The sequence below is a fragment of the Cajanus cajan genome, chromosome 9 (assembly GCF_000230855.2).
Source record: "Cajanus cajan strain Asha chromosome 9, NIPB_CcT2T_4, whole genome shotgun sequence".
Lineage (NCBI taxonomy): Eukaryota > Viridiplantae > Streptophyta > Magnoliopsida > Fabales > Fabaceae > Cajanus > Cajanus cajan.
Window position 1 is genome coordinate 10,543,564 of NC_138525.1, and position 26,217 is coordinate 10,569,780.

At 31.9% G+C, this 26,217-nt stretch overlaps 4 protein-coding genes and 1 non-coding gene across 8 annotated transcripts; 4 read left to right on the forward strand and 1 right to left on the reverse strand.

Moving 5' to 3' along the window:
• The first annotated feature begins 2,328 nt into the window (after positions 1-2,328).
• On the forward strand, positions 2,329-9,820 carry LOC109796680 (uncharacterized). 3 transcript variants are annotated; one of them, XM_020356428.3, is made up of 9 exons: positions 2,338-2,693; positions 3,340-3,428; positions 3,517-3,655; positions 3,868-3,942; positions 4,098-4,219; positions 4,300-4,375; positions 4,917-4,976; positions 5,068-5,233; positions 9,684-9,820. In XM_020356428.3, exons 1-8 carry the CDS (start codon positions 2,595-2,597, stop codon positions 5,203-5,205), a joined length of 798 nt encoding a protein of 265 aa, XP_020212017.1. In that variant the 5' UTR covers positions 2,338-2,594; the 3' UTR covers positions 5,206-5,233; positions 9,684-9,820. The 3 variants fall into 3 exon arrangements, with proteins under 3 accessions (XP_082919413.1, XP_020212017.1, XP_082919412.1); XM_083063287.1 differs by lacking the exon at positions 9,684-9,820 and having other exon boundaries at positions 2,329-2,693; positions 4,300-4,371; positions 5,068-5,303; XM_083063286.1 differs by lacking the exon at positions 9,684-9,820 and having other exon boundaries at positions 2,341-2,693; positions 5,068-5,303.
• LOC109796679 (calcium uniporter protein 2, mitochondrial) lies at positions 6,887-10,751 on the forward strand. The gene is made up of 2 exons (XM_020356426.3): positions 6,887-8,152; positions 9,684-10,751. The coding sequence occupies exons 1-2, from the start codon at positions 7,610-7,612 to the stop codon at positions 10,167-10,169; spliced, it is 1,029 nt and encodes a 342-aa protein (XP_020212015.1). The 5' UTR covers positions 6,887-7,609; the 3' UTR covers positions 10,170-10,751.
• Positions 10,752-11,143: 392 nt separating this feature from the next.
• On the reverse strand, positions 11,144-11,216 carry TRNAF-GAA (transfer RNA phenylalanine (anticodon GAA)). Its single transcript has one exon. It is a non-coding gene; the product is annotated as a tRNA-Phe (tRNA).
• Positions 11,217-13,491: 2,275 nt separating this feature from the next.
• Positions 13,492-20,321, forward strand: LOC109796728 (Tetratricopeptide repeat (TPR)-like superfamily protein). Of its 2 annotated transcripts, none has more exons than XM_083063212.1 (13): positions 13,492-13,944; positions 14,049-14,200; positions 15,330-15,471; positions 15,724-15,840; positions 16,005-16,506; positions 17,208-17,246; positions 17,349-17,467; positions 17,725-17,871; positions 18,079-18,168; positions 18,277-18,401; positions 18,759-18,964; positions 19,447-19,571; positions 19,659-20,321. In XM_083063212.1, exons 1-13 carry the CDS (start codon positions 13,732-13,734, stop codon positions 19,845-19,847), a joined length of 2,166 nt encoding a protein of 721 aa, XP_082919338.1. In that variant the 5' UTR covers positions 13,492-13,731; the 3' UTR covers positions 19,848-20,321. The 2 variants fall into 2 exon arrangements, with proteins under 2 accessions (XP_082919338.1, XP_020212078.1); XM_020356489.3 differs by having other exon boundaries at positions 13,493-13,944; positions 17,346-17,467.
• A 2,274-nt stretch (positions 20,322-22,595) lies between these two features.
• On the forward strand, positions 22,596-23,283 carry LOC109817703 (uncharacterized). The gene is made up of 3 exons (XM_083064124.1): positions 22,596-22,608; positions 22,787-22,974; positions 23,074-23,283. The coding sequence occupies exons 1-3, from the start codon at positions 22,596-22,598 to the stop codon at positions 23,281-23,283; spliced, it is 411 nt and encodes a 136-aa protein (XP_082920250.1).
• Positions 23,284-26,217: the final 2,934 nt, after the last annotated feature.

Consider the following 26,217-nt stretch of genomic DNA (forward strand, 5'->3'; position numbering starts at 1 on the left):
TTAAATGAATAAATAAAAATGAATATTTTTAAAAAAATATGTAGACAAATAAAAAGGAATGGAACTATGAAAGAATATATTAATACATTCAAAGTTACTAATGAGCTGAGCTACCTGTCCATTATATTAATTTTGGTCTGGTTCCGTAAGCAACTATAGGGTAGTTAGGTTGGTAAAGTACGGGTGGGATCCATAATCAAAAAACACAAAAAGATTCATCGATTAGTTGGGCTAATTGGGCCCGGAATTTGCTATTTTGCTTTTTGCACTCATTTTTTAAAATTTATAAACTCTTCTTGTCTTGCCATTTCTCAATTTGAAATATTAAAAATGTGTTTTAGAAAATCTTGAATGCTAGATATGTTTCAGAATATCTGTTTCGAAATATAAAAAATGTGTCTAAACTCTATCATGGGTTTCTGAAAAAGAACTCAAAACAGTATTTCCTAATCTCCTTTACACCTTGGAAATAGGGTAACCCTTTTTCTTCATCACATTAAGTCATTAACCAAGTCCTAAAACACGCAGTGACACGAAATGGAATGAACTAAAAGGAAATAACAGCGAGATGTACAATTGACAAACATAACTTCTCACCTCACCTGACTCGATAAGTTCATTGCTCTTTAGAGCATTTCCGGTTAGGGTTACTTATAAGTAATTTTCTATGTCACATCATTGTCACATTAGCTCTGATCTATTTTATGGGTTGCTTAAATTTTAACAAAGTTGTTTGTAGAAGTAACTTTACTAAAATTTAAGCAACTCATAAAGTGAATCAGAGCTGATGTGACAATTATGTGGCATAGAAGATTGTTTATAAGCAACTCTCACTGGAGATGCTCTTAAAAAGCTCTCTGAATTTGTCATCTAACCAAACTTTGTAATGCGACAAAATAGTTGGATCAAGGATCCAAGCAGAAATAGCAATTTGATCAATTTTGGTTAAGGATGTTATTATACTATTTAAATTGTTTATTTTATTAAACTTTATCTCTTTTAATATCTGTTCTCTCCTAATTTTATTTTGGTCAAAATATTTTTTTTAGTTTCAATAAGTTTATTTATTTTATCTTTTTGTTCCAATAATCTAAAATATTTTTTAGTCTCTATAATTTAAAATAGATTTTCTTTTGTATTTATAATTATTTTTTTAAAATTATTTTCAGACTCTATAATTTAAGATAAGTCTTTTTAGCTTTTTAATTTTGTTAGTTCCTAATAAATTTTTTTTATTATAATATTGTTAATCTATGTTGACATAATAAAAGTCTTCAAACTTTTAGAATTAAAAAAATGTCCCAATAATGAATATAATAGATGTGATGATATAAAAGAAATACGAAACAAAAGATCTAATTTAAGGTAATTTTAGCAAAATATAAAATTAAAATAATATCTTTATTATGTCAACACAAGACAACGTTAAAAAAATATATGATAGAGACTAAAATAATTAAAAAAATTACATGTATAGAACTAAAAATATCAATCTTAAACTAGAAAGATTAAAAATAATTTAAAAAATAAATATAAGGATATTAAAAAAAAAAGTAAAATTATATGAACTAAAAAATATTTTAACATTTTATTTTTCTATTATCTTCTATTTTTTAAAAATACACCTTTTTATTTATTTTTCACAAAAAGATGAAAGATTTAAAGTTTAAAATAGCAACAATGAATAGTTTAGGGTTTAAGAATTTTGATTGATTTAAGGATTTAGAGTTTAACTTTCCTTGTTGAATGAGTTTGCTTACAAGTGAAGATTTTGGGTCAAGAATCCACTAGTGCGTGGTGCTCATGTTCACTACTTGTTATTCATACATTATCGCCAGTGTGGGGTAGGTTTCAAATTTTTTTGTGACACGTCAGAAAGTTTCGTTAGAAGCTACTTTTTCTTTTGACAAAATATTAGCTTTGAATTTTGTTTGAAAAGGTTTATATTTACTATAAAAAAATGTAAATATATATTTTTTAATAATTTAAATATATTTTTAGTCTAAATAAAATTATAAAATAAGTAAAAATTTGATTTTAGTTATTATAAATCTTTTTCTTTGATTTTAATCAATTGAAAAGTTGAAATCACATTTTAAAACGATGAAAAAAATATATAGGTATGAAAATCAAAACACACTCGTTAGGCACTAAAAATATTTCTGATTATTTTTTTTTAATTTAAAAACTTTCTTAAAATACACGCACAAACATACAGTGGCACGACATTTGAAACGTTGAAGAAGATGTTCTTTTACGTTTGCCCCACCCTATTCCTATTCCTTGTGGTGTGATTTGTTTGTTTTCAAAAGGAATTTGGTCAACTAGGATATGCGAAATGGATGGCCATAATGTATTTATGGTGGCTAAAGTCACGAACCGGACTTTCGCCTTTCAACAAACGACATAAGAAAATTAATAATTCAACTTGCGATTAATTATTATGGACATGTTCTGTATTTGTTGAGAGGAGCCTCCTCCAACACTATTATCGTATCCTTTCATAATGGGCTTTGAACTCAGGCACTCTTATGCACATCATGTCATGTCTTCGATACTGGTTGGTTTGACACAGCAAATTTAAACTAGAGGGCATGATGGAATTCACTTCTGCTTTTGCTCCAATCTCCTTTCATGGCAAAGAAATCCTATGGCTAGCATCTATCTTCTCAGGCATCATCTTATGTGTTCTTGTAAGTAAACAAAACTGTTCATTAGTCTGGTGTGAGGTTATATGTTTTCTTAAGATTTGTTAATATGTTTATGTTTTTCTTATGAGGACCGTGTGGTTGTGTTGTGCATTTTTAAGATGAGGTTATTGGGTGAGGCTTTGTATTGGATGTGAGATAATTCTTTGCTGTTGTTTTACTATGGTTTGGGAAGAAATATTCTTTTAATTGCTCAATTGGCTTCCTCAATTTGAATTGATATGATTATGGTCCAATGTTTGGTTATTTTCCTTCAACAGTAATTTTTCATTAATGGTGTCACCAATGCAAAGAAAAGTATAATGCTTTATTGGTTGAGAAAAAGATTGTATATCATGAATATGTCAACATAACAATTGAAGATGGTATTAGCATTTGTGTTTAAGGATTTATGATTTTATATTCCTTCATAGCTTGCACGGACTCCAAACTGTTTTTGTAACTTCAAATCCTGAAAACTTTTGGTTATCTGATTGGATTGACATTTAGATTAAAGTTGATTAATGAAATTATTGTTTGTTCCCTTTTCAATGGAAGACATTTTCAGTTTTATCTGAAGTGGGATAATTCTGAAATGTCTAGTTGTTTTGTTAGCAATAGTAAAACTTGACCTTTTTGTTCCTTCTTGAAGGTTTATGCATCAACTGCTATTTTGAGTTCTTTGTTGTTCAACTGTTATGGCAAATTGAACAGTGTGGAGAAAATAGAATGGAATAACAGGTGAAATGTCTTTGCATATCTTTCTTATTTGCATTGATTAAATCAACTATTATCTTTTGTATAAGTGTTAACATATTTTGTAATGCAGGGGATTCTCTACATTTCACGCTCTTTTTGTATCATCTGCATCTTTCTATCTCCTGATCTTATCAGATCTCTTCAATGTGAAATCACATGACGACTTAGTTATTACTAGATCATCAACATTATCAGATACAGTATTAGGGGTAAGTTGAAGATAGAAACAAAATTTGGTTGTTGGTCTCATAGCTAAGTTTGACTTGTTTTCATCCATTTGTAAGATTTGTTGGTCTCCCGGCAACCTTATTAGCAACACTATTGTTGAGCATTATTAAGATTCTGTATGTCAGACTCTATCTGTAATTTATTTATGGCTGTTGGCTTACGTGTCCTGTTTTGTTTCATTGTACTTGTACAGATTTCTATTGGTTATTTTCTGACAGATCTGGCCATGATTCTTTGGAAGTTTCCAGCTTTAGGGGGTATTGAATATGTAAGTAGATTAAAGCTTTTTTGTTATTAGTAACACAATGATAATATTATCAGTACATTATATGATACTATGTTTTCATTTAAAGATATCTTTAATTCGATATTTAAGTTATGTGCTGTATTAGTGGTAAACCTGGTTCATCAATTTACATGTAGGTTCTACACCATGGTCTATCCATAAGTTCTATTACACTGTCTCTGCTAAGTGGTCAAGTTCATATCTACATACTTATGGTTCTTTTCTCAGAAAGCACTACTCCTTTTGTAAATCTTAGATGGTAAATATGTTGTTCAGAATCCATTTAGCTTCATGCACTTTTTTCTTTTGTCAACATTATTACATTAATTACATATGTAGGTACTTGGATCTTGCTGGTCTTAAGAGCTCCAAACTTTACATTTGGAATGGCGTTGCATTGTTCTTCGGGTGGTTGGTACTGTCTAATATACTCTTGAGTTTTGACCTCAACTCTAATCCCTTTGCATTGAAATTTAATTTGGGATATGTTGTATGATAAGTTGTGTATTGACCTGAAGGAATTCCTTATAAGTTATGACCAAGTATGGTTTGTATTTTTGGTACTTTAATTTTGTAACGTTCTATCTGGTTCTCAAATTTGAGCCAAAGACACAAATTAGAAAGCAATGGTGAAAGATGATTAAAAGGGTTCCGACAAAATCAAAACATAGTATTGCATGTTTCATATGTGTTGATGAAGCCTTAAAATGAGAAATTATTACGTAGACTAACCAAATGTTAAGGGTTTTAGTCGATCACTATATATAACATAAAATTTTTGATGTACTAGAAAAAATTAATAACACTTCATTACATATTATGTAAAAACTAATTAAAATATGTGATATATCACTGCATAATAATTTCTCCGGGTACAGATCATAATATGTTTTTGGTGCAGAGTGATTTTAACCCCTAGTACTTTCTATGCTTACTCAACATCAACCGTGTGGCAGGTTGCAAGGATTTTCTTGTTCATGTTCCTTTTTTACCACATAGGGACCCATTTAAATGAGGTTAGCATGTGCTCTATGATTCCCTGCTACATAAATCTTTACATTTCCCCCTCTATATTGCCACTGAATCAAACTCTATTGTTAATTTCAGGTGAAGGAGGTCTTCCTTTTTGGATTTTACACCTTGATTATGGTGCCTTCTGTGTTAGCAGTGTTGAACATATTTTGGTTCTGGAAGATCGCAAAGGGTTTGGTTAAAACTCTCACAAAAGCAAAACACAGCAAGTGACCTGATACATGCTCATTTTATTTAACTTGTAAGTTCTTCTACAGATGTATATTTTGACATTTGAATTACTCAATTGAATTTTTTTTTTAGTGGCAAAATATGATCTCAATAATTCTTTTCTCTAACGAAAAAGAGTTAAAATTATCCAAAAAAGAAATCAAAGCTGGAAGAAGGAATAATAAAAGCGAATTTAGGTTCTTCCTATCTTTACTGGTAAGTTGGAAAACTAGAAGGATTGAAAAGGATAATTATGCATAAGAATATGTTCATGTTATGGATAAGGATCATAAATTACTGTATTCTTTTTTCGATTACAGCCTCCGACGACTGATGTGTTTTTTTAAAGAAAATATTTAATTGAAGTTACTCTTATTAAAAAAGTTAGAATCTAATTATAAATTTATTTCTATAAGTTTTAAAGTAAAATATTAGTAAATGAGGATAGTATTAAACAAATAATTATTTTTTTTAATTTGAAAATATCAAATATTTAGAGACAAACTAAAATACTAAAAAATATATAATGTCCGGAAAGAATTTCAGTTTTTTTCTAATTGTATTTACTATTCGGACTATTTTTTTGCCCATCACAATTAATCACTTCTCTAAATCGATAAAAAAAAAAGGGCAAGTGATTCACGATAACATTAACCCTTATATATAAAAGATAAATAATTATCCTGCACAATAATATTTTTAGAATTTTATTATGAGAGAACTTTTAAAGATTATTTCAACTTCATATTCTATTCAATTTTTATTTATTATACTTATTATGAATTAAATTTTAATATTTTAAAATAAATTATCAATGTAAAAATAATCTTATATTATAATATAAATTATTTATCACATATTTAAAATATAATTTATATATTTAAAAATATCTATTTATTCAAATTTTAAATATAATATTTATTTATATACAAAATTTAATTTAAATTTTAGTTGTATATTATAAATTTGCATTTAATCTTTGACACAAACTAAAATATTAGTTTCTTATAATGAAGAGTCAATTAATTGGCATATTCAAATATACGAATTTTGAACAAATCTTAAATATAACTTTAATAAAATTATAGTATCATTCTATAATTAATAATTATAATTAAAAATTCACTTAAAATTGACATTAATTTTAAATGTTAACATATATTCGAATAGCATCTCGTTAATGATAAGGAATATTTAACTTTTCATAAGATCAAAATAAAAGTACTGTTTTTATCATTTTTATAACATTCAATCTAAAATATATTTTATATGTATCTCGTGGAAATAATTTATTTGACCAGAAATTGTATATTTAATTTTATATTGTATAAAAACTCTTCGAGCTCATTTAAAATATCGTAAAAGATTAGTATTCTTACCTAGGACAAAAATAATCTTTTACTTTAATTTTTTTTTATAGGAAGTAACTTTAATTAAAACTGTTTATTTTAATTCAATAAATAACTAATAAAGTTAGGGTCTCTTTAATATTAAAAATAAATTTAATATTATCAAATAAATTATCAATAACTTCATCAGAGGTATTTAGTTGGTTGAGTGTGCTTTAATATTGTAAATTCTTTTGATATACAATTAACAACATCTTTAAAATTACACGAAATATTAACAAAATCTTCATTAACATTACACGAAATTCGAAAGAATGAACACTGCTGCGAGGAATCCTACTTTGGTTTTGGCACACGACATTTGTGGGGGAATTCGAACATTTTCAGCTTTTTTTGGGTCCAACAAAATACGGAAAAATTTAATTTAACTATACGAACATCAACTTTGCTTAAGCACTGATCTCTGTGCCTGTTTAAATATGTACTTAGAAAATGAAAAAAGAGAAACCGACCATGATTTCTTCGTTTCTTTTCCTATGAAAAGTGGACAACAACGAAAGAGGAAATACAAGTACACATCGTGTTAATCAGTTCTTCCTAACTTCCAAGGACACATTATCTCCGTTAAAAACTGTCAACTACCAATCACAACAAATCAACAATGGTGTTAGCTATTCACACGGGAATATGATGGATGGAACGTGTCACTGTTCACTTGTGGTCGTTAGCATGGTTGCTACGTCAACGTGTACCTTCCCTTCTCTTACTGCTACACACGCTTTCGCTTTGCTTTCCCAAATTAGTTTTTGATTTCTCTCTCTTCCCATCTCCGATGTCTTTGCCTCTCTTTCCTCCTTTCCTCTTTTATTTTGTATGTTCCTTCAAATTCTTCGTACCAATAAATGCACACGTTTCGTCTTTCCTCAAAAGTTGCCAGACTTGTGCATCAGTCTCCATGTGAAAAGGAAAAGATGGGTCTGGGTGGTAACTGAACTGGGTAGTGTTTGTTAGTGGTTTTGCACATAAAAGTTTTGATTTTTTGTTTTGGGGTGTTCAAGATGTGGAGCAGATGGTGGTGTGGTGGTGGTGGTGGATCATTGAGGCAAAGGGTGTCTTTGGTTTTTAATGGAGGACATGGTTGTGTGGGAAAGGTTCATTCTTTTGGTCCTGTTTTGTTGGGTTTGAGGGATTTTGGGGAGGAATGTAGTGGTGGTGGTTGTGGAAGGAAAGGAGGGGTGGCATTTTTGTTGAAGCAGATGAAGAGGGGTCTGTGTTCCTCAACTTCAGTTTCATACCCCACTGGTGGTGGCAACTCCAATTCATGTGGGAGTGGGAGTGATGATAATAATGGGAATGGAACTGGAGAGTCTATATCCTACACTGAGGCTAAGAAGCTTATGAGATTGGTGAATGTGGAATCGCTGAAGATGAAGCTTGGTATGGATGGGAAGGAGGTTATTCCCTACGGTGAGCTTCTTGACGAGTGTGAGAGGATGGGTGTTGCAAGGAATTCTGAGGAGTCTACAGCATTTGCCAAGGTTCTTGATGAGGCTGGGGTTATTCTCCTCTTCAGGGACAAGGTCTATCTGCATCCTGAGAAGGTGACTGCTATGACTTGTTTCTCTAAATGAATCTGTTCTTGTGGGGCTCACTTAAGGCATGTGATAAGATCAAGGTCTATTTTTACCATGTATTTAATGCCAGGAGATGCCATTCATTACCCCTTTTCATGGTCCCCTAGCCTTTAAGCTATATTTGGTAGTTTTGAATATGTTTATGTTTTGTTGCTACATCCCTTTTTGAGTAATAGGCCCTCTGGTGGTTGATGACTTTGGGTAGTGTCGCCCTTAGATTCCTTTTACTGAAAGTTAATAAATTTTCTAAATCATAGATTATGCATTGTGAGTATTTTTCATCCCACAACTTCACTCTTTTTCACTCAAATTTTTTCTCTACCCCAGATATACTGCATATACCATGGATATCCCCAATTAAATTGGAGACTAATTTCTTTTGAGAAATTGAGAACACCGAAGTGAGTTTTGTCTCTTCCAACAAAGTTTTCTCTAGACACATAAACAGGAACCGAATCATGACAGCATGCTTCATTTTCCAAAAATATTTTCGATTCTATAGGGTGTGCTTTGCTGCGTACCATCCCTTTGCTAGACCTCCCAGTATCAGAATTTGGAGATGATTTCCATAGAAGAATGCCACCAAAATTGAAGTGATGGTGATACAAATAAGATACTATAGTACAAGGAATTCTAACAACACTTTGTACTATTTACTAAAATTTATTGAAAATCACAATTTTTTTGTGAGAAATGATATCGCTAGCATTCCTCAATAGTATTAATAACATAAGCGATGCATTAGGTGGAAGTGACTAAACTAACTCTTACCTAAATGCTTAATTTCTATTTTCTAACTACAATTACCACTAAACAACCAAACTTGCTAGCTGTGTTTCCTTTGTTTATGAGTCCTGATACCCAGTAAACTTGATGGGCTGTGATGCTATAGAACCTTATCAGCTGAATTAATCATCTTGTTTGCTGACATAAACCCCTTATAAGGAAATTGAATAGGTAACATGGAGTTCTGTTGTTTTCATTGATGAGAGTTAGTTGTTACTCACTGCCTAGTAGGCATGTATACTTCAAAATCGTAGCTGTGTTGGGCAATACCTTCATCAAACACAAATCTATTATCTTGAATATTTTAGAGTTTTATATCAATATTTGCATATATATTATTGTAAGAGGAATGTTAACAACCATTTCTCTAACATTTATTTTATTATTGGTTGACATTTATTAGAAATTACAAATTTTTAGTCTAGCTCTCTTTACTGATTTTACTATAAGACACACAAGAATTTGTGATTTTCAACTACTAATAAAGAAAGTGTTAGTAAAAAAGTTTCACTAGCATATCTGTTACACTAATTAGATAAATAATAACATTTTATTATGTTTATGATGACTCTGGCTCATTTTTAAAATACCATTTCTTTCATTCCATACAAGGCTAGTGTCTTATATTACCTTTATACATTGTTTTTTAATTGTTTCCTCTCCCATGGTTTCTAGATTGTTGATTCCTTTTGTATTGCATGGTGAATATTAGGTGGTGGATTTGGTTAGAAGAGCAGTTCCACTGGCATTGACATCTGAGGATGATCCTGCAAGGGAGGAGTTAAAGAAGCTTGTGGAGAAGAAGGAAGAAATTGATTTGTTGGCACATAAGCAGGTGCGGCGCATCCTGTGGTCTGGTCTTGGATTTGGTGTAGTCACAGTTGGACTATTCTTCAGACTAACATTCTGGGAATTCTCATGGGATGTAATGGAACCTATCACATATTTCACCACTTCCACTGGCCTAGTCATAGGCTATGCCTACTTCTTATTCACTTCTAGAGACCCCACTTACCAAGACTTCATGAAGAGGCTCTTTCTCTCAAGGCAGAGGAAGCTTCACAAGAGGTACAGTTTTGATGTTGAGAGATTCAAGGAGCTCCAATGCAAGTGCAAAACACCTTTAGATGCCAAAGCCATTTTGAAAAACCGCAAAGGGGTGGAACTGGATCTGGATGATGCTTTTCACAGAGATTAACACTTTTTTTTTTCTTCAGTTTTTACATTATAAAAAATCTTACAGTTAGCCTTGTTCCCCTCTATTTTCACCATGTTGGGGGTGGAGCTTACTCTAACTATTGTTCTGGCTTGTGAGTTGTGAGCCTGCATTGTTCTCTTTGCATCCTATTGGTAGAATTCTCCACCCATTGCACCATTAGCTATTTTTAAGGCGCAGTTAATCATTAAACTTTTCAATAAGTTTTGCATACTGTTAACCACTTTGAGACATATTTAACCATCGGTCATTTTGTATGGTTTATACACATTTGTAAATATAGTGAACTTTATTTTACGAATGGTTAAGAGTATATAAATGTGATTGTATACAATTATCACTGTGCACTTGTGAGACTAGTGGTTGAATATATTTCAGAAGTGATTAATAGTGTGGTGCAATGCAGTTATTGAAATATTTAATGGTGGTTAATTGCGCTGGATGGAGAATTCTATCAGTACGATGATCATTTTTCTTATGCCTAATTACATAGAAAAATTGATTATTACGAAACTGTTTGAATATAAGTTTAAAATATTATAGAAATTTTCTATTGAAAAAATACATCATCTTCCATCTGTTAATGCCACTGTTATTCTATGAGTTTTGGATTGATAAATCTCTACTGTACAATGCACTATATTCATTCTCACAGTGATAGGGAAGCCTCAAATTAATCTTGTTTGTAGCTAAAGTTTATTTGTATTTGTACATTGAATTTAACAATAACCATTAACCAATACAAATACTTTATTTGTCGCATGAGTATGTTAGAATTAAAGCCAAATTTTGAAATGCGATTTTAAAAATATTTAATACTGTAAGTGTTGATCGAAGTGCAAATAATAAAACGGAAAAAATCTAAGTTTTGTTGCGAGTGTGATCCAACACAACACGCAACCTTCATTCTAAAATCTAAATAGAAACAATAACACGGAATAAAATAAAGAAAACTATGCGGTGAGCGTGGATCGAACACGCGACCTTCAGATCTTCAGTCTGACGCTCTCCCAACTGAGCTATCCCCGCATTTTGACTTTACTATTTTTTAATTTTTTAATGATCTAATATATTAAAGACCAAAGAATTCAAATACATGTATCGGAATCTTAAATGGTTAAATTATATTTTTGTTATCAATTTAGTTTTAAGATTTAATTTAGTTTTATTATTTTAAAATAATTTAATTTAATCTTTTAATTTTTAAATATTTAATGTGATTCATCTTATAATGTTAATGAAATCAGATAAAAGATAAAATTAAATTATTTTATAAATCAAATAATTAAATTGAACTATTTAAAAATAGTGAAACTAAATTAAATATTTAAAAAATAAAAAGACTAAATTAAATAATAATTTATTTAATATTGACTTACATAAATTTTATTTTTTTATTCATTTAATATTTTTTATTAGATAAGTCCTGTTTCATTTTATGATTTTTTTTAATTCTAATTACTCAATTCGTTATTTGTTATGATGTTGTTAAGAAAATTAAAATTGTTTTCATGAATACTATTCAATTTTAATTTTTGAGAATTGGACTGGACCATCTAATTCAAATGGTCTCATCAAGAATTGATGTGGATATTGGTTTATCAACTTAATTTTTTTTTTTATAACTCCTATTATAACCAACAACCAATCTAAAATCGGTAAAAAAAAATTAGAGATAGAAAGAAATTTATTTACTTTAATTAAAAATAAATAATAAATCTTATTTTAATATTATACATAAATATAAATTATTTTGTTAATTATTATTCAATTTAGTCTTAGTATTTTTAAAATATTTAATTTAATATTTTAATTTTAAAAAAAAGTTTAATATTAACCTTTCGTTTGATTTCCATTAATGCTATTAATTTCAATTTAGACAAAAGGTAATATTGATTCTTTTTTTAAGAATTAAAAGAGCAAAATGAACTAAGCACGAGCGAAATTTCAAGAATTGATCGACTATTCGACTACCCGAAAGAAAAAAAAAAAAAAAAAAAAAAAAAAGCGTTTTCAAACGGATTCAGATGGTTATACAGCTTAAGTGAATATAAAAAGGAAAAAAATGGTTAAAGGTCGATAATGACGAATGGATTCGATTTTGAATTTTTGTGGTTGAAACCCAAATCAACCAAAGTGTTTTATTTAATGGAACCTGTATATTGACATTATAGACACTTGTATATTTTGCATTAACTACTAATGTGTAAGGCAACAAAACATTGTGACAGACCTTGTGCAATGCATTGAGCTCTATTGATTTTTGAGATGTGGTAAAGTACCTTCAAGCTATTTGTAGATGTTCTTTCATGCATGGTTGCACGACCTCCTCACACTAGCCATGGAGGTTCAAGAGTGTTCCCTGAAAGAATCTTTGAGCTTAAGTTGGTGGCCAACCCCTAGGCATGCATGTGAGGACATTTTCTTACAAGTCTTCATTTTATTTATTTATTTATTCAATTGTCATAGTTGGTTTATGGAGAAAGAGATAAACAATGATACAATATGTTTATGGAGAAACTTGGTCTATTTTTTCGTGGGGGAAGATGAGTTACAATGGTCATGGAGTTAGGTTGCTATTTTTTTATTTTGTTTTTTCCCTATTGGAAATGAAATGTTTGTTTTCAGAAAATAGATGTAGGATGAAGATAGTTCATACTCGATATTTATTAGGGACTATAAATTAACCTATCGTGAAACATGGACTATTATATTCAATTAATATCTGATTTCTAAAATGAAATAAGAAGATGTTTACTACAAATAATTATTTTAAAACTATTATTTAATTTTTAAAATAATTTTAATTATTTTTCACCAAATAACTATTTTTTTTAATTAATGTATTGATATATTATTTAAAATTTCAGTAATTATTTGAAAATGTGGTATTTTTAATTTTTTTTTACTATCATGCAAAGTTTGAGTATGCTTTATCTTTTATTTTTTTAAAATAGTTTTATTCAAAATATAAAACATTAATTTCTAATAATATAAATACAAATATTTAATATTAAAAAAAATTCGTCTTTAACATGGAAAATCATTTGTATAATTAAAAAAATATAAAATATTAATAAAATTCCAGAAATATATTTTAAAATACTCTTTAGAACAATATATATGAATTTGATAAAGCACTATTATTTAGAAGAAGGGAGCAAAGAGGAAGGTGTAGTTAGTGAATAAGAGGTGCAAATAGCGAAAACTGTGGAAAAAGCGAAGAAAGAGGGAGCAGCCCAAGAAGGGCCTGTTAAGGCAAAAGAGCGCAGGAAAAGGCGAAGTGTTTTCTTTTCTTTTCTTTTCCTTGGCTGACTTTTGACTCCAAATCTAAGCAAAGCTAAGCAAAGTAGCGAGCGAGAGCGAGGAAAAAAAGGAAAAGCGAAAATGAAAGAACGCGGTAGTAGTTGAAAATTTGGATGTGGAATTGTCGCGTTGGAATTGGAGGGAGCGGTGAGAAGAGAAGAGGGTTAGCAATAGCAATAGCAATAGCATAGCATAGCAGAAGAAGAAGAAGAAGAAGAAGAAGAAGATTCGCGTTGCAATGGAGGCCGTGGCGGAGGGGCTATGGGGACTCTCAGAATACCACGAGAAGCGAGGCGAAATAGGGAAGGCCGTGAAGTGCCTCGAAGCGATATGCCAGAGCGAGGTCTCCTTCTTCCCAATCGTCGAGGTCAAGACTCGCCTCCGCGTCGCCACTCTCCTCCTCCACCATTCTCACAACGTCAACCACGCCAAGTCCCACCTCGAACGTTCCGTTAGTCCTCTCCTTCATTCTCCGTTTCCACCGCTTTAAATTCAAATTCAAATTCAAATTCAAATTCAAATTTCATTGTCTTTATTTCTTTCTTTCCTTTTCAGCAATTGCTTCTCAAGTCCATTCCCTCTTGCTTCGAATTGAAGTGCCGAGCCTACAGCTTGCTCAGCCAGTGCTACCATCTCGTCGGAGCTATTGCGCCGCAGAAACAGGTCCTGTACAAGGGCCTCGAGCTCACTGCATCCGCCGGATACGAGTATGTATTGGTTTCGCTTCCTGTTGTTTAGATCTTCCTTTGAAGTTTTAATTTTAGGTTTTGGTTTAGCTGCTCCGAAAATAAGGAAGAAATTGCACTTTAGAGAGTAAAATTAAAATGCACTTGTCGCTTCGAAGTTTATTGTTGTCCCTGTACTTGCGGCTTGAAATTCAATGGTTATTGTCGCTGCACTTTATCCTCTAATGTTATGCTTCACCATTTGGACAAGGCACGTGTGGCGTTTCTATTATTGTCTGGTTTAGCTTTGGTCTTTTCAGCATTTTTGTTTTTGAAATCTTAATCTTTGGTTAGGGATTCTTAGGTTGTGCGGAAGATAGAAATGGCTTCTTAACCTTTAGGTCCCTTCTTGAATGAATAATCATCTTTTGTCTGGCTTTTTTATATTCTTGTTGGGTGGTTCTACTGTTTCCATTTTTTTTTGGCTTAGATGGAAGGTTTAGGAGTAGTAGTATAATAGAATTGGATCAGAATTGGGGTGAAGAATGTAGCGTTTATTGATGGAACAAGTGATTTCTGAATTTGTTTTTTCAAAATGATATTGAAGAAGAAATTGAGAAATACAAGCAATAGGGAAGCGTTTATTTCTGTTTCACTCCTGTTATTTATACTCTAACATACCATGTCATGTCACCCACTCTGACTTCTAAATAACTGGGAGTGGTCCACCTTGTAATTTTGGGGTTTGCCAATATAGTAGCTTTAAACAATGTGGTTGCAAGTTCCATTTGTAACTCATAACAACTAATTATATGTTTGAGCTAGAGGCAGAGTATGAAAATAGTAGCTGTTGGCCTGTAGCCTTTAGATAGTAAAAACTAATTATAGTATATAGCATACATATTTTGTATATTTTCATCCTTAAAATTAACTTTTACTTTTTAACATGAGTATGTGTGTCTAATAAGTGTCAAAGATGTTTGATATTTGATATTAATGAACCACCGGGTAAGTGGCAGAGCAAGTTTTTTATTATTTATGTTTATGATGTGTTGTCAAGTTGTTTCTATTTCATGTTATTTATTCTGACCAGTACTGCTACTTATTCTGACTAACACTGCTACTACTACTGCCACTACATATTCATAGATTCTAGTTTATTTTATTGAAGGATTTCAATGAAGTTGTGGTCTTGCAACTTCAATTCACAGCTTGCAAATGCTTTATCAATTGAAGGAGACTACCAGGGTTCAATATCTGCCTTAGAGTGTGGATATGTCTGTGCTACTGAAGTATGCTTCCCAGAGTTACAGGTATGTTCTCAAAGGTTACAACTTGCATGAAAGGCATGTCATTTCCTTCCTTTTTCTTTGCTCTATGCCATTGATTCACAAATAGATAGATCCCTCTGACTCTGAAAGTTTGTTGTCTTTCATGTCTATTGTGTGTGTCAACAGTCAACTCTCTACAATGCTAAAATAAAGTGCACTCCATTTGTGCTGTGTTTAATATGATATTGCTCATCAGCTCGGTCTGTAATTTCTTGTTTTATAACAATGGAGCAGATGTTTTTTGCCACTTCAATATTACATGTCCGGCTCATGCAATGGGATGATGATAATCTGGTTGAGCAAGCTGTTAATAAATGCAACGAGATTTGGGAGTTGATTGATCCGGATAAAGTGAGTGCAAATGTTTTCTAGCTTTTTTCTTTTCTATTTTTCTTTGTGCAGACTGCAGACAATGCACAGTTATAGACACTACATGCTTTCAACTGACATGTACCATGATTCTTTTTTACCTTTGATCTAATTTATTTTCTCTCTTGCTTCAACACACTCGTCAGAGACGGCAATGCCCTGGCTTACTATTTTATAATGAGATACTGCACATATTCTATCGACTGCGTCTATGTGATTACAAGAATGCTGCACCCCATGTAGACAATCTGGATGCTGCCATGAAGTTTGATATGCAGCAAACACAACGTATACAAGAGCTAGTGAAGGAGCTCAATGCTTTAGATCAAAGTCTCTCCCGAACTGATCTTCACTACTGGGATAGAACAGCATTATCTAAAAAGCAAACAATGATTCAGGAGCAACTGAAAAACATGACTGGATTGAGTTCAACTGGGCAGGAATCACTTCAACCAGTATATTTTGGGACTGTCAGAAGGACAATAGGAGATAAGCTTTGGTTAGCACCTCCTCCAATTGATGGTGAATGGCTTCCTAAAAGTGCTGTTTACGCATTAGTTGATCTAATAGTTGTTGTATTTGGGCGCCCAAAAGGACTTTTTAAGGAGTGTGCAAAACGCATACAGTCTGGGATGCATATAATTCAAGGTTGTTCACCAACTCTTTTTGTGAGTTAGTGTATTTTTTTTTCTTCTTTTGGGTTTGATCCCAATTTATTGCTTGGCATATAAAGGCAAAATACTTGACAGCGAATACAACTACAGCTTAGGTACAAAATAATAATTTTTTATTATGGTATGTGAAATCAATTTGTATGATTTGGCTGTCCAAATAGCCATGTGATAATTTTTTTATTTTGTTTGAATTATACCCTTACCAGCACTTCCACCGTCTATCAATCAGTAGCAATTCCATATATCCTATTACAGCCATAAAATGTCTTTCCTGTTGGTTTCTAGGCTTTAATTTGGAACGTATTAGGAAGCATCACCTGATTAGAAGAAGTACTCCTTTGAATTTTTTCGTTCTGAAAGCATGATTGATGAGTTAAGTTGTTTCTGTTATTCAAATGGGTTTCCATGTTAGTCATTGTTGTTATGCACTGCTTTGGAGACTGAAAATTGTAGTCACTTTGGACTTATTTTCCTTATGAAAATAATACTTGTTCTGTTGTAGTGTCCCACATTGTAAATAATGTATTTTACAAATCTCTCAATTATAATGATTATCGGTTGCCATACATATGAGATTTTATTTTGGGCTAGTATTAAAGATTTTTGGTTTATATGTTATGCATAAAATCAATCAATAATATTCAGTTTTTCATATTTCCGAGTTCTTCCCTGCAGATGAGTTAGTGAAGCTTGGAATTACTGATGGTGTTAGAGGTGAGATTTGTTATTCTTATCTTGGTTGTAAGATGCTTATTTTGTGATGCAAAGAAGGATTCCTTATGCAACCTTTTGTTGAACCTTGTTTTTTACCAGAAGTCGATTTGCAACACTCATCTATCTGGATGGCTGGTGTGTACTTAATGCTACTAATTCAGTTTCTTGAAAACAAAGTGGCTATAGAACTCACACGAGCTGAATTTGTTGAAGCACAAGAGGTTGGTTATCCTCATATTGTATATTTTGTCAGTTCTAAGGATGAGAATACATGATAGCTTGCATTTTATTCTATAAAATTTTGTATCCACTATGTTGCAGTTATAAATTTTGCATCCCTATTAAATCTACCTTATTAGCTATCTTGCTTCTGGTGATATTTTTTTATGTACCTGTAGATTTAAAAAGTTGCAGTTAATGTGCATCGCATTATGTTCTAGAATTGAAATCATTAATGATAATCACTGCATTTTTTCAGGCTTTGGTACAGATGAGAAATTGGTTCATGCGGTTTCCAACCATCTTACAGGCTTGTGAATGCATCATTGAGATGCTTAGAGGCCAATATGCTCATTCTGTTGGCTGTTATAACGAAGCTGCTTTTCATTTTATTGAAGCAGTGAAGGTATATATACATGATATGTCTATAACGTAGATGGGATATTTTAGTAGTGAACAAGATGTAGTCTCTGCAGTTTTAATTTTTTGTCACTTCTATAAATTGATTTGGCATGCTGGAGATCATATTTATGTTTTTCTCTTTAGAGTTTGTTAAATTTATTGATGGGATAACTTCATGGTATTCAAGTAATGACTACATATTTCTGTGTAGCTTACAGACAGCAAATCAATGCAAGCTATGTGCCAAGTTTATGCTGCTGTCTCTTACATCTGCATTGGTGATGCTGAATCTTCTTCACAGGTGGAGAAATATCACTGATTCCAAATTAAATTAGTTCTACATATTTTTTTCCTAAGTAATTTAACTCCACGGAGAATATTTTTTAATTGAATGATATTTTCCCCCCAGGCACTGGATTTGATTGGGCCAGTTTATGGAGTAATGGATTCTTTTGTAGGAGTTAGAGAGAAAACAGGTGTTCTTTTTGCTTATGGTCTTTTATTGATGAAGCAACAGGATCTACAAGAAGCAAGGTAAGTTTTTAAATAACTAGTACAATAACATGTGCCTTGATGTTGAGTTTACAATCTATGATTACTTAATGTATTTGTCAGTTATTTTTTAATTTTACGAAAAATATATGTTGATGGATGGTTTAATTATAATATATCATCATTTAAAAAATTGGACTGTTTAATTCTTATAAGAAAACCAGTGCTATGCCTTGGTGTATGTTTCTTTAAATGATTGTCATATAATAGATTTGACTGTTATATGGACCTTAAAATCAAGTTATCTCCAGAATAGAACCTCACTTGCAACTTAACAATTACCTTCATCCGCATATATAATTTTTATTTCTTTCTTCCTAAGTTGCATATTTGTTGCAGAAATCGCCTGGCAAGGGGATTGCAGCTGACACATACGTATTTGGGGAACCTTCAACTTGTTTCACAATATTTGACAATCCTTGGTAGCTTGGCTCTTGCATTACGTGACACTGTACAAGCTAGGGAGATATTGAGATCTTCTTTGACCTTAGCGAAGAAACTTTATGATATCCCTACTCAGATTTGGGTGCTATCTGTTTTGACAGGTGCTTATTTATCTAAGTCTGCCTAGTTTGTGAATGCAACAAATCTATTGTGAGTCTGACTTTAAGTGCTCTCTGATTACACACTTTGTAGATGAGTGTTTAGATAGCCACGAGAGTGTCTTGCCTTTCTTGTTAATTTATTGTGTTCATTTCTGGTTTGAACTTTGAAGATAAACCTTGTGTAAGAGTAGCTGGTATATAAGTGGGATAATAATTAACTTGTATTTTTTTCGACATGGTGTCTCTGCATTTACTTGCTATATTTAATTGGAGGTTATGAGTTCAAATCCTAGAAACAGCCTCCCCATTTGTGGGGGTAAGGTTGTGCGCATCTCTCTCTCTACTGCTTCTTGCATCTCTGCACGTGCATGTATATCTGTTTTTACAGTTATCATCCTTAATTGTGTGTATTTTCAATGTTTCTTGTAAGATTCCTTTATATTGGAAAAATAAAGTGCAAATATATTTCCTGTCTCTTGCAGCTTTATATAAAGAATTAGGTGAAAGGGGAAATGAAATGGAGAATGCCGAGTATCAGACAAAAAAATCAGAAGATTTGCAGAGGAGACTTGTTGATGCACACGCATCCATTTATCATATTGAAATAGTAAGTTCATCTCAACACGGAATCAGTATGCAGTATGTGTCTGGGTTTAGTGTTACTTGTTGTTTATTTCATCATTTTGATTAACAGATTGAGAAAGTAAGACTTGAAGTTCATCAATTACACGATTTGGACATCAAGCGTGCAATGGCAGGGCCAACTATGGGAGTCAATCTTGATATCCCAGAATCTATTGGTCTGTCAGCACCCTTACCTGCTCCATCATCGTCAAGGCTAGTTGATATAGACACCAGAAGACGTGGGAAACGGAGAATTTAATATTTTATTCTTGTGCAGACAAATCCATTATATTAAATTGGAGGCTATTGCTCCGAGTTCCTAGTGGGTTGAAGGATGTAGCAGATAGTGTTTCAAGCTTACCACTTACCAGCAAGGTTTTGTATCATGTGCATCACTGTTAAAGATTATGTACAGTTGATTAGGATGTTATTCATAAGTTATACGATGGAATAGATGTTAGAACTCACCAGTTAACATAAGAATAGGGTTTAATTTTTGTATCGAAAGAGGAAAAAAAAAGTAGAATAGGTTTTTAAAGCAGTCCCGTAGGATTTCGTGTTTGATTAAGCTGTTTATAGCATTTTTCAATTCATGGAAGTCAGTCTGCTCTCTTGTTTAAAGATGTCTTGCTGTAAATTAATTGCAAAGTTTTAGTGAAATGGAGTTTCATGTACACCACACTTTGATGTAATCTTTTGTTCTTTGTCAAAATTAAACCTCGAGATTGTATCATTCATGGTTGTGCCCCATCTACTTTACAAAGGAACTTCATTTTCCCTAATGCCCTTTTGCCGTCCTTGTTCATGGCCATGCAGTGTGGAATGACAAGAAGCTTGGATACACACATGTATTTTATTGTTCGAAGGTTGTAAACCCGGGTTGGTGTCCATATCCTGATATCCATATTACCCATTTCATTGTTTTTAATGACAGATTTGGAGTTCCAGAGACTCGTGATACTTTAAAATTATATCTTTATGCGGGTGTAATAGTTTTTTTAAGCAGTCATTTTTTTTTTATGCATTACTATATAATTTAGTGTTCAATTTTAATTTTACTCATATTTTATATAATTTATATGCTTAACTAATCATTTTTTAAAAAGATTATTAAAATACTGCCACTCAATTGTATATTTTATAATATTCAAAGTGTACTACTTAACCAAAACACAATTTGTTTAATTTTCAGGTTTTAAATTATAATTATTATTTCTAAATGAGAAAAGAAAAACTCTTTTAATGCTAAATATAATAGATTATTAACATATTTTAGATCATTTAATTAAATTTGTCAATTTAGATTGGTGTTAAAATAAACATTTTTGAGTTTAAGGTTAAACCACCAACTCACTTTTATGTTAGATGGATGGACCATGACTTTTTCCTTTCATTACCATCTAGGCTAGTCTATCCTATTTCATTTTATTTTTACGTGAGACGGACCATAATTTTTTCCTTATCGTTACCACGTAGGCTAGTCTATCTTATCTCATTTTACTTTTAGGTGAGACGGATCATGATTTTTTTCTCATCATTACCATGCAGATTAGTCTATCCTATCTCATTTTACTTTTAGATAAAATGGGCCATAATTTTTTTCTATTATACCATGCAGGCTAGTCTATTCTATCTCATTTTTAGCGGGCTGGTGGTAGCGAAGCAAGTAAAAGAGAATTGCATGGAAGGGAGGGGCAGGATGAGAGGAAGTGTAGGGAATAATGAGAGGAAGTGTAGGGAATAGGGAGGAGGTATTATGTTTGGTATAAGTGAAAAGAGAAGAAAAGGAAGAGTTAAATGAGTGAGTTCCATCTTTTATTCCTATTCTACTAAATAACTTCAATTTTTATTCAACAATTTCTATCGTGGACCAATATATCATACGGTTCATGAGTGAATCAATCAAATAAAGTATGTTTTTCATGCGATTCATATTAATGGTGAAGTAAAAAATATTATTAGATATATGAATAATTAAATTTAAATGTTCATATTTATTTGATGATAATTTTTTTATTGATGTATTAATTATATTTCCTACTAATAAATGACCATTTTATCCAAAAAAAATCCTCACCACCCCCATCGTCATCTCCATCAACCTCAACCTCCTTTTTACACTCCTTCAACTTTGATCTCCTTTTTTAACTCTATCAGCCTCAACAAAGACATTGCCTTTAGTCTCGAGGGCCCCTCTCTTCCTTCGATGACGAACACCTCAAGACCAATGACAAGATCGTCCTGCCTACGAGCTCTACGACCCCACCTATAGTAGTGTCTTCTTCCTCGACAATGACGTCTTCACGATGGATGCTGAAGGAGACAAGGTTCGGTCTAGAGCAAAGAAGGAGAAGGTGCACGATGAAAAGGGAGAAAGCACAAGCCTCAAATCCCTAACACTTATTCCCAATGAGCGTTGACTTCAACGACAATAACGAATCTTGACTCTAACGAGAAAGTTGTGTGAACGAGATCCCTTCGCTTTTCCCTTTCTTTACTAAAACTCTACCGAACTTTGTCATTAAAATCATTTGTACCTATCACGAGAACCCCACGCCATCGGCCCCTTCCATGACTTGGCTCCTTATGTCGCTTGCACCAAGCTTGTCGTCATTAGCAGCCACCACCACCTTGTCGTTTGCGATGCTTGCATCAAGCTTGTTGTTATCAGCAACCACCGCCACCTTGTAGTCTATAATGCTTGTGAGCATGTTACTGTTAGAGTGAAACCCTAGTTTCTTAAAAAAAAGATTTTTTTTAATAATTTTAAATATTTTAAATAAATAAATAAAAACTACTATTCACTTGTGCACTAGTAAACAATATGATAACTACTATTGCACTTGATTGAAGTGTTTGCTTTATATTTTGGTTGTGTATGAACACATTTTGAATGGTGAAATTATATTGTTTTGGTGTTATTTTGGTCGTACTTGATTGAAATATTTTAGCATGTTTTTTTTCTATTATATTATTATTTTTAGTTATATTATTTTATATAGGTGCAATGTCACATTCGAGTATGTATAAAGGTAGTGACATTGTACCTATATAAACGATGATCCTGCAATATTTCGACAAGTTTATAGGATGTATCCAGATGTATTTCGAAAGTTATGTGCAATTCTTAGAGTAAAAATACATCTAGAAGATACACGATATATTTGTGTTGAAGAAATGCTTGCATCATTCCTACAGTTGTTGGTCAGAATACTCGATATTGTGTAATTCGTAACACATTTGGCCAATCACAATTTGCTACAAGTGAAAATTTTCACAAGATTTTGAAGGCTTTGAATACGATAACACCTACTTTGATGGCTAAACCAGGATCAACTGTGCCAACTAAAATTAGAGAAAGCACAAGGTTCTTCCCTTTCTTCAAGGTATATACTAATTATCTTACAATAAAAATTATAATTAAATTTGACACTATTATATTTATATTTTTCATACGATGAAGTGTTATATATGTTAAATTTTAGGATTACATTAGAGCTATTGACGGGATACATATTCTAGCAATAGTGAGGAGGCGAGATGTAAGTAGTTATCGTAATCGTCATGGAAAGATATCACAAAATGTATTAGCCGCTTGCAATTTTGATTTGGAGTTCATGTACATTCTTAGTGGGTGGGAGGGTTCGGCTCATGATTCTAAGCTACTAAATGATGCTATAACAATGAGGAATTGACTTAAAGTGGCTCAAGGTAAATGCTTATTCTTTAAATAACAATAATTATTATTATTATACTAATATTATATATATTGCATACGTAATTAGGTAAATATTTTTTGGTAGATTGTGGATTTCCTAATCGACGTTAATTTTTAGTTCCATTTCGAGGTGTAAGATATCATTTACAAGATTTTGCAGGTCAGGGTAATGACCTTGAAAATGAGAAAGAATTGTTCAATCTTCGTCATGCGTCTTTAAGAAATGTGATCGAGAGAATATTTGGTATTTTTAAATCAAGGTTCATAATTTTTAAGTCAGCACCTCCATTTTTATTTAAGACACAAGTAGAACTTGTGTTAGTATGTGTAGCACTATATAACTTTCTACATAAAGAATGTCGTTCTGATAAATTTTCAATTGAAGTGGTGGATGAACTTTCATCTTCAACATTACCGGTTAATGAAGATCATACTTTTGAGCCTATTATTTAAACCCAAGAGCAAGAGCGAGAAGACACTAATGCTTGGAGGACTAGTATAACTATGGATATGTGGGTGAATGCTATTTAAGAGGATATGATATTATGGAGAATTATTATTATTATTTATCTAGACATTGTTGTTTTTTTTTATTATTTTTGTCTTTGACTCTTTTTAAATTTAAATGTATGATTTTTTTTTGAAATCTTATCAAATGTCAAAAATCCACGAAAATTCTACAAAATCTCACAGAATCCATTAAAATCCTTATTTAAAAGTCTTGCAGAATCCATTAAAATCCTAATTTTAAGTCTTGTAGAATCCTGCAAAATCTTAAAAGTCATGAAAATCTTGCAAAGTCTTTTAAAATTCGCATGATTTTTTTAACTAAAAAAATCCTTTAAAATCCTAATCCAATACACGCCCCTTACTCTTGAAATAAGTAGATCTTATATATATATATATATATATATATATATATATATATATATGGAGCATATCAAGTGAGAGAGAATTTATTATGAGAGATGAGAGGGTTAAAATATAACCATTAGATTAATCAAGTGAGAGAAAATTTGGTGTTTAATCAAGTAAGAGGAAATTAATCTAAGGGTTATATTTTAACCCTCTCATCTCTCATAATAAATTCTCTCTCACTTGATATGCTCCCTATATATATATATATATATATATATATATATATATGAGGAGGGATCCATTTACTTTAGGAGTAAGTCTACCTAAATTTACTTTGTTCAATAACTCATGTTATACATCAAATTTCAACGATCCAACCGTTAAATTTAAAGTTATTAATGCATAGATCAAATCTACAAATTTTAAAAAAAATTTGAAAATCATTTGATACTTCATTTCATTAATTCAAATCAATGTATAAAGTTATTTTATGATTATTTGTCTTTTTGAATTAATAAAATAAAGTATCAAATAATTTTTAAATTTTTTAAAAATTTGCAAACTTGATCTATGCATTGAGAACTTTAAATTTAATGGTTGAATTTAGGGATGGAAAGTATACCCGTACCCGCAGGTAATACCCGAACCCGTCCTGACTTTGACGGGGAATACCCAGTTTGACCGGGTACAGGTACGGATAAAACCCGATATATTAAATCGGGTACGGGTATGTACTTACCCACCTCGTACCCTTACCCGTACCCGTTCCCATTTTTAATTTAATACCCACTTTTAATTTAGGCTTAAATATGTTTAAACTACCTCGAATTAGGTTGATTTTCAGATGACTACTTTTAAATTTTTTTTGTTTGTTTAAATTACTTGACTAATATTTTTTTTTCAAATTAGTACCTGACGTTAGTTTCCTTTGTTAAATGATGACGTGACAAATAGATTGCCACATCATCGCCCAATGTGTATGCCATGTCAGCACATAATGACCACCTCATTCTCCACGTTTGAGACTTAATAAGAAACTGAAAGAGGGGTCTGACAACAAATTGAAAAAATCCTAAAAGAAAAAGAAGAACTCTCTCGTCGGTGAAGAAGAAGAACCGTGAAAGAAAGAGAAGAAGGAGAGAAGGGGTTAGGGTTATTTTTTATTTGTCTTCGTTGTTGACTGAAGTTGGGTTTGGGTTTGTCTTCATCAAATGAGTTCCTTCTGTGGTTCATCGTTCTCGTCTTCTATAGGACCACCCATCAATTGTAAATGTAAGAAACCCGCTATCATTTTGTCATCCCACATCAAAGATAATCCTGGTAAAAGGTTTTGGAGATGTCGTAATTGGAATGTAAGTTGATTTTAATTGTGCTTTGCAAATGACATCTATTGGGTTAGGGTTTAGGGTTTTCCTTTGTTTACAACAATTTTGTTTAAATTTTTGGTTGCAGGAACCTAACTGTTGCAATTTTTTTCTTTAGGTTAAAGATGGTGACAACACATATGTTAAAGTACGTTTGACTTGACCAAATTGAGGAACTTCTATATCAAATTCATCATCTAATCCAGCAGCCCTCTCCTCCTCTGAATCATCCAACCAAACATCCCTCACAGAGTTATCATCACTGTTACATAAATTGTCTCCAACAACACCTTCATTGCCACCATCACAAACTGTAAACATTTCCACTTCCACGTTGTTAGTAATTGCAAAGTTTGCCATGTCTAATGCAACACTATCACAATTAATCTTTTTGAAATCAGAAAGACCAAATTTCCACCACAGCCTAACAGAATGCTCTCCATATGCCAAGTCTTCTTTTACAATTCCCACGACTTCAAAATAGGACCACCTATCCATATCCATATTCTTCACATGCACTGGCTCGTTGCCTCCAACATAATGCATCACGGGGTCTAACTCAAAACGACCCCCGTGATAAAGTTTCAAATTGAACCCATTAACACAACTACAAAGAAACCAAATCTTTGAGTCAAAAAAACCTTAGCAACAGAACAATTAAAGGCTATCAAATTGTAAACCCTAATAAC

Coding starts and splice junctions, on each gene's coding strand:
- LOC109796680 (XM_020356428.3), top strand. CDS start 2,595: ATGATGGAATTCACTTCTGCTTTTGCTCCAATCTCCTTTCATGGCAAA. Junction 3,429..3,516: donor AAAATAGAATGGAATAACAG/GTGAAATGTCTT, acceptor TTTGTAATGCAG/GGGATTCTCTACATTTCACG. Junction 4,376..4,916: donor CATTGTTCTTCGGGTGGTTG/GTACTGTCTAAT, acceptor ACCGTGTGGCAG/GTTGCAAGGATTTTCTTGTT.
- LOC109796679 (XM_020356426.3), top strand. CDS start 7,610: ATGTGGAGCAGATGGTGGTGTGGTGGTGGTGGTGGATCATTGAGGCAA. Junction 8,153..9,683: donor TCTATCTGCATCCTGAGAAG/GTGACTGCTATG, acceptor GGTGAATATTAG/GTGGTGGATTTGGTTAGAAG.
- LOC109796728 (XM_020356489.3), top strand. CDS start 13,732: ATGGAGGCCGTGGCGGAGGGGCTATGGGGACTCTCAGAATACCACGAG. Junction 17,247..17,345: donor AATTACTGATGGTGTTAGAG/GTGAGATTTGTT, acceptor GTTTTTTACCAG/AAGTCGATTTGCAACACTCA. Junction 18,965..19,446: donor GGTGCTATCTGTTTTGACAG/GTGCTTATTTAT, acceptor TGTCTCTTGCAG/CTTTATATAAAGAATTAGGT.
- LOC109817703 (XM_083064124.1), top strand. Junction 22,975..23,073: donor GGTTCTTCCCTTTCTTCAAG/GTATATACTAAT, acceptor GTTAAATTTTAG/GATTACATTAGAGCTATTGA.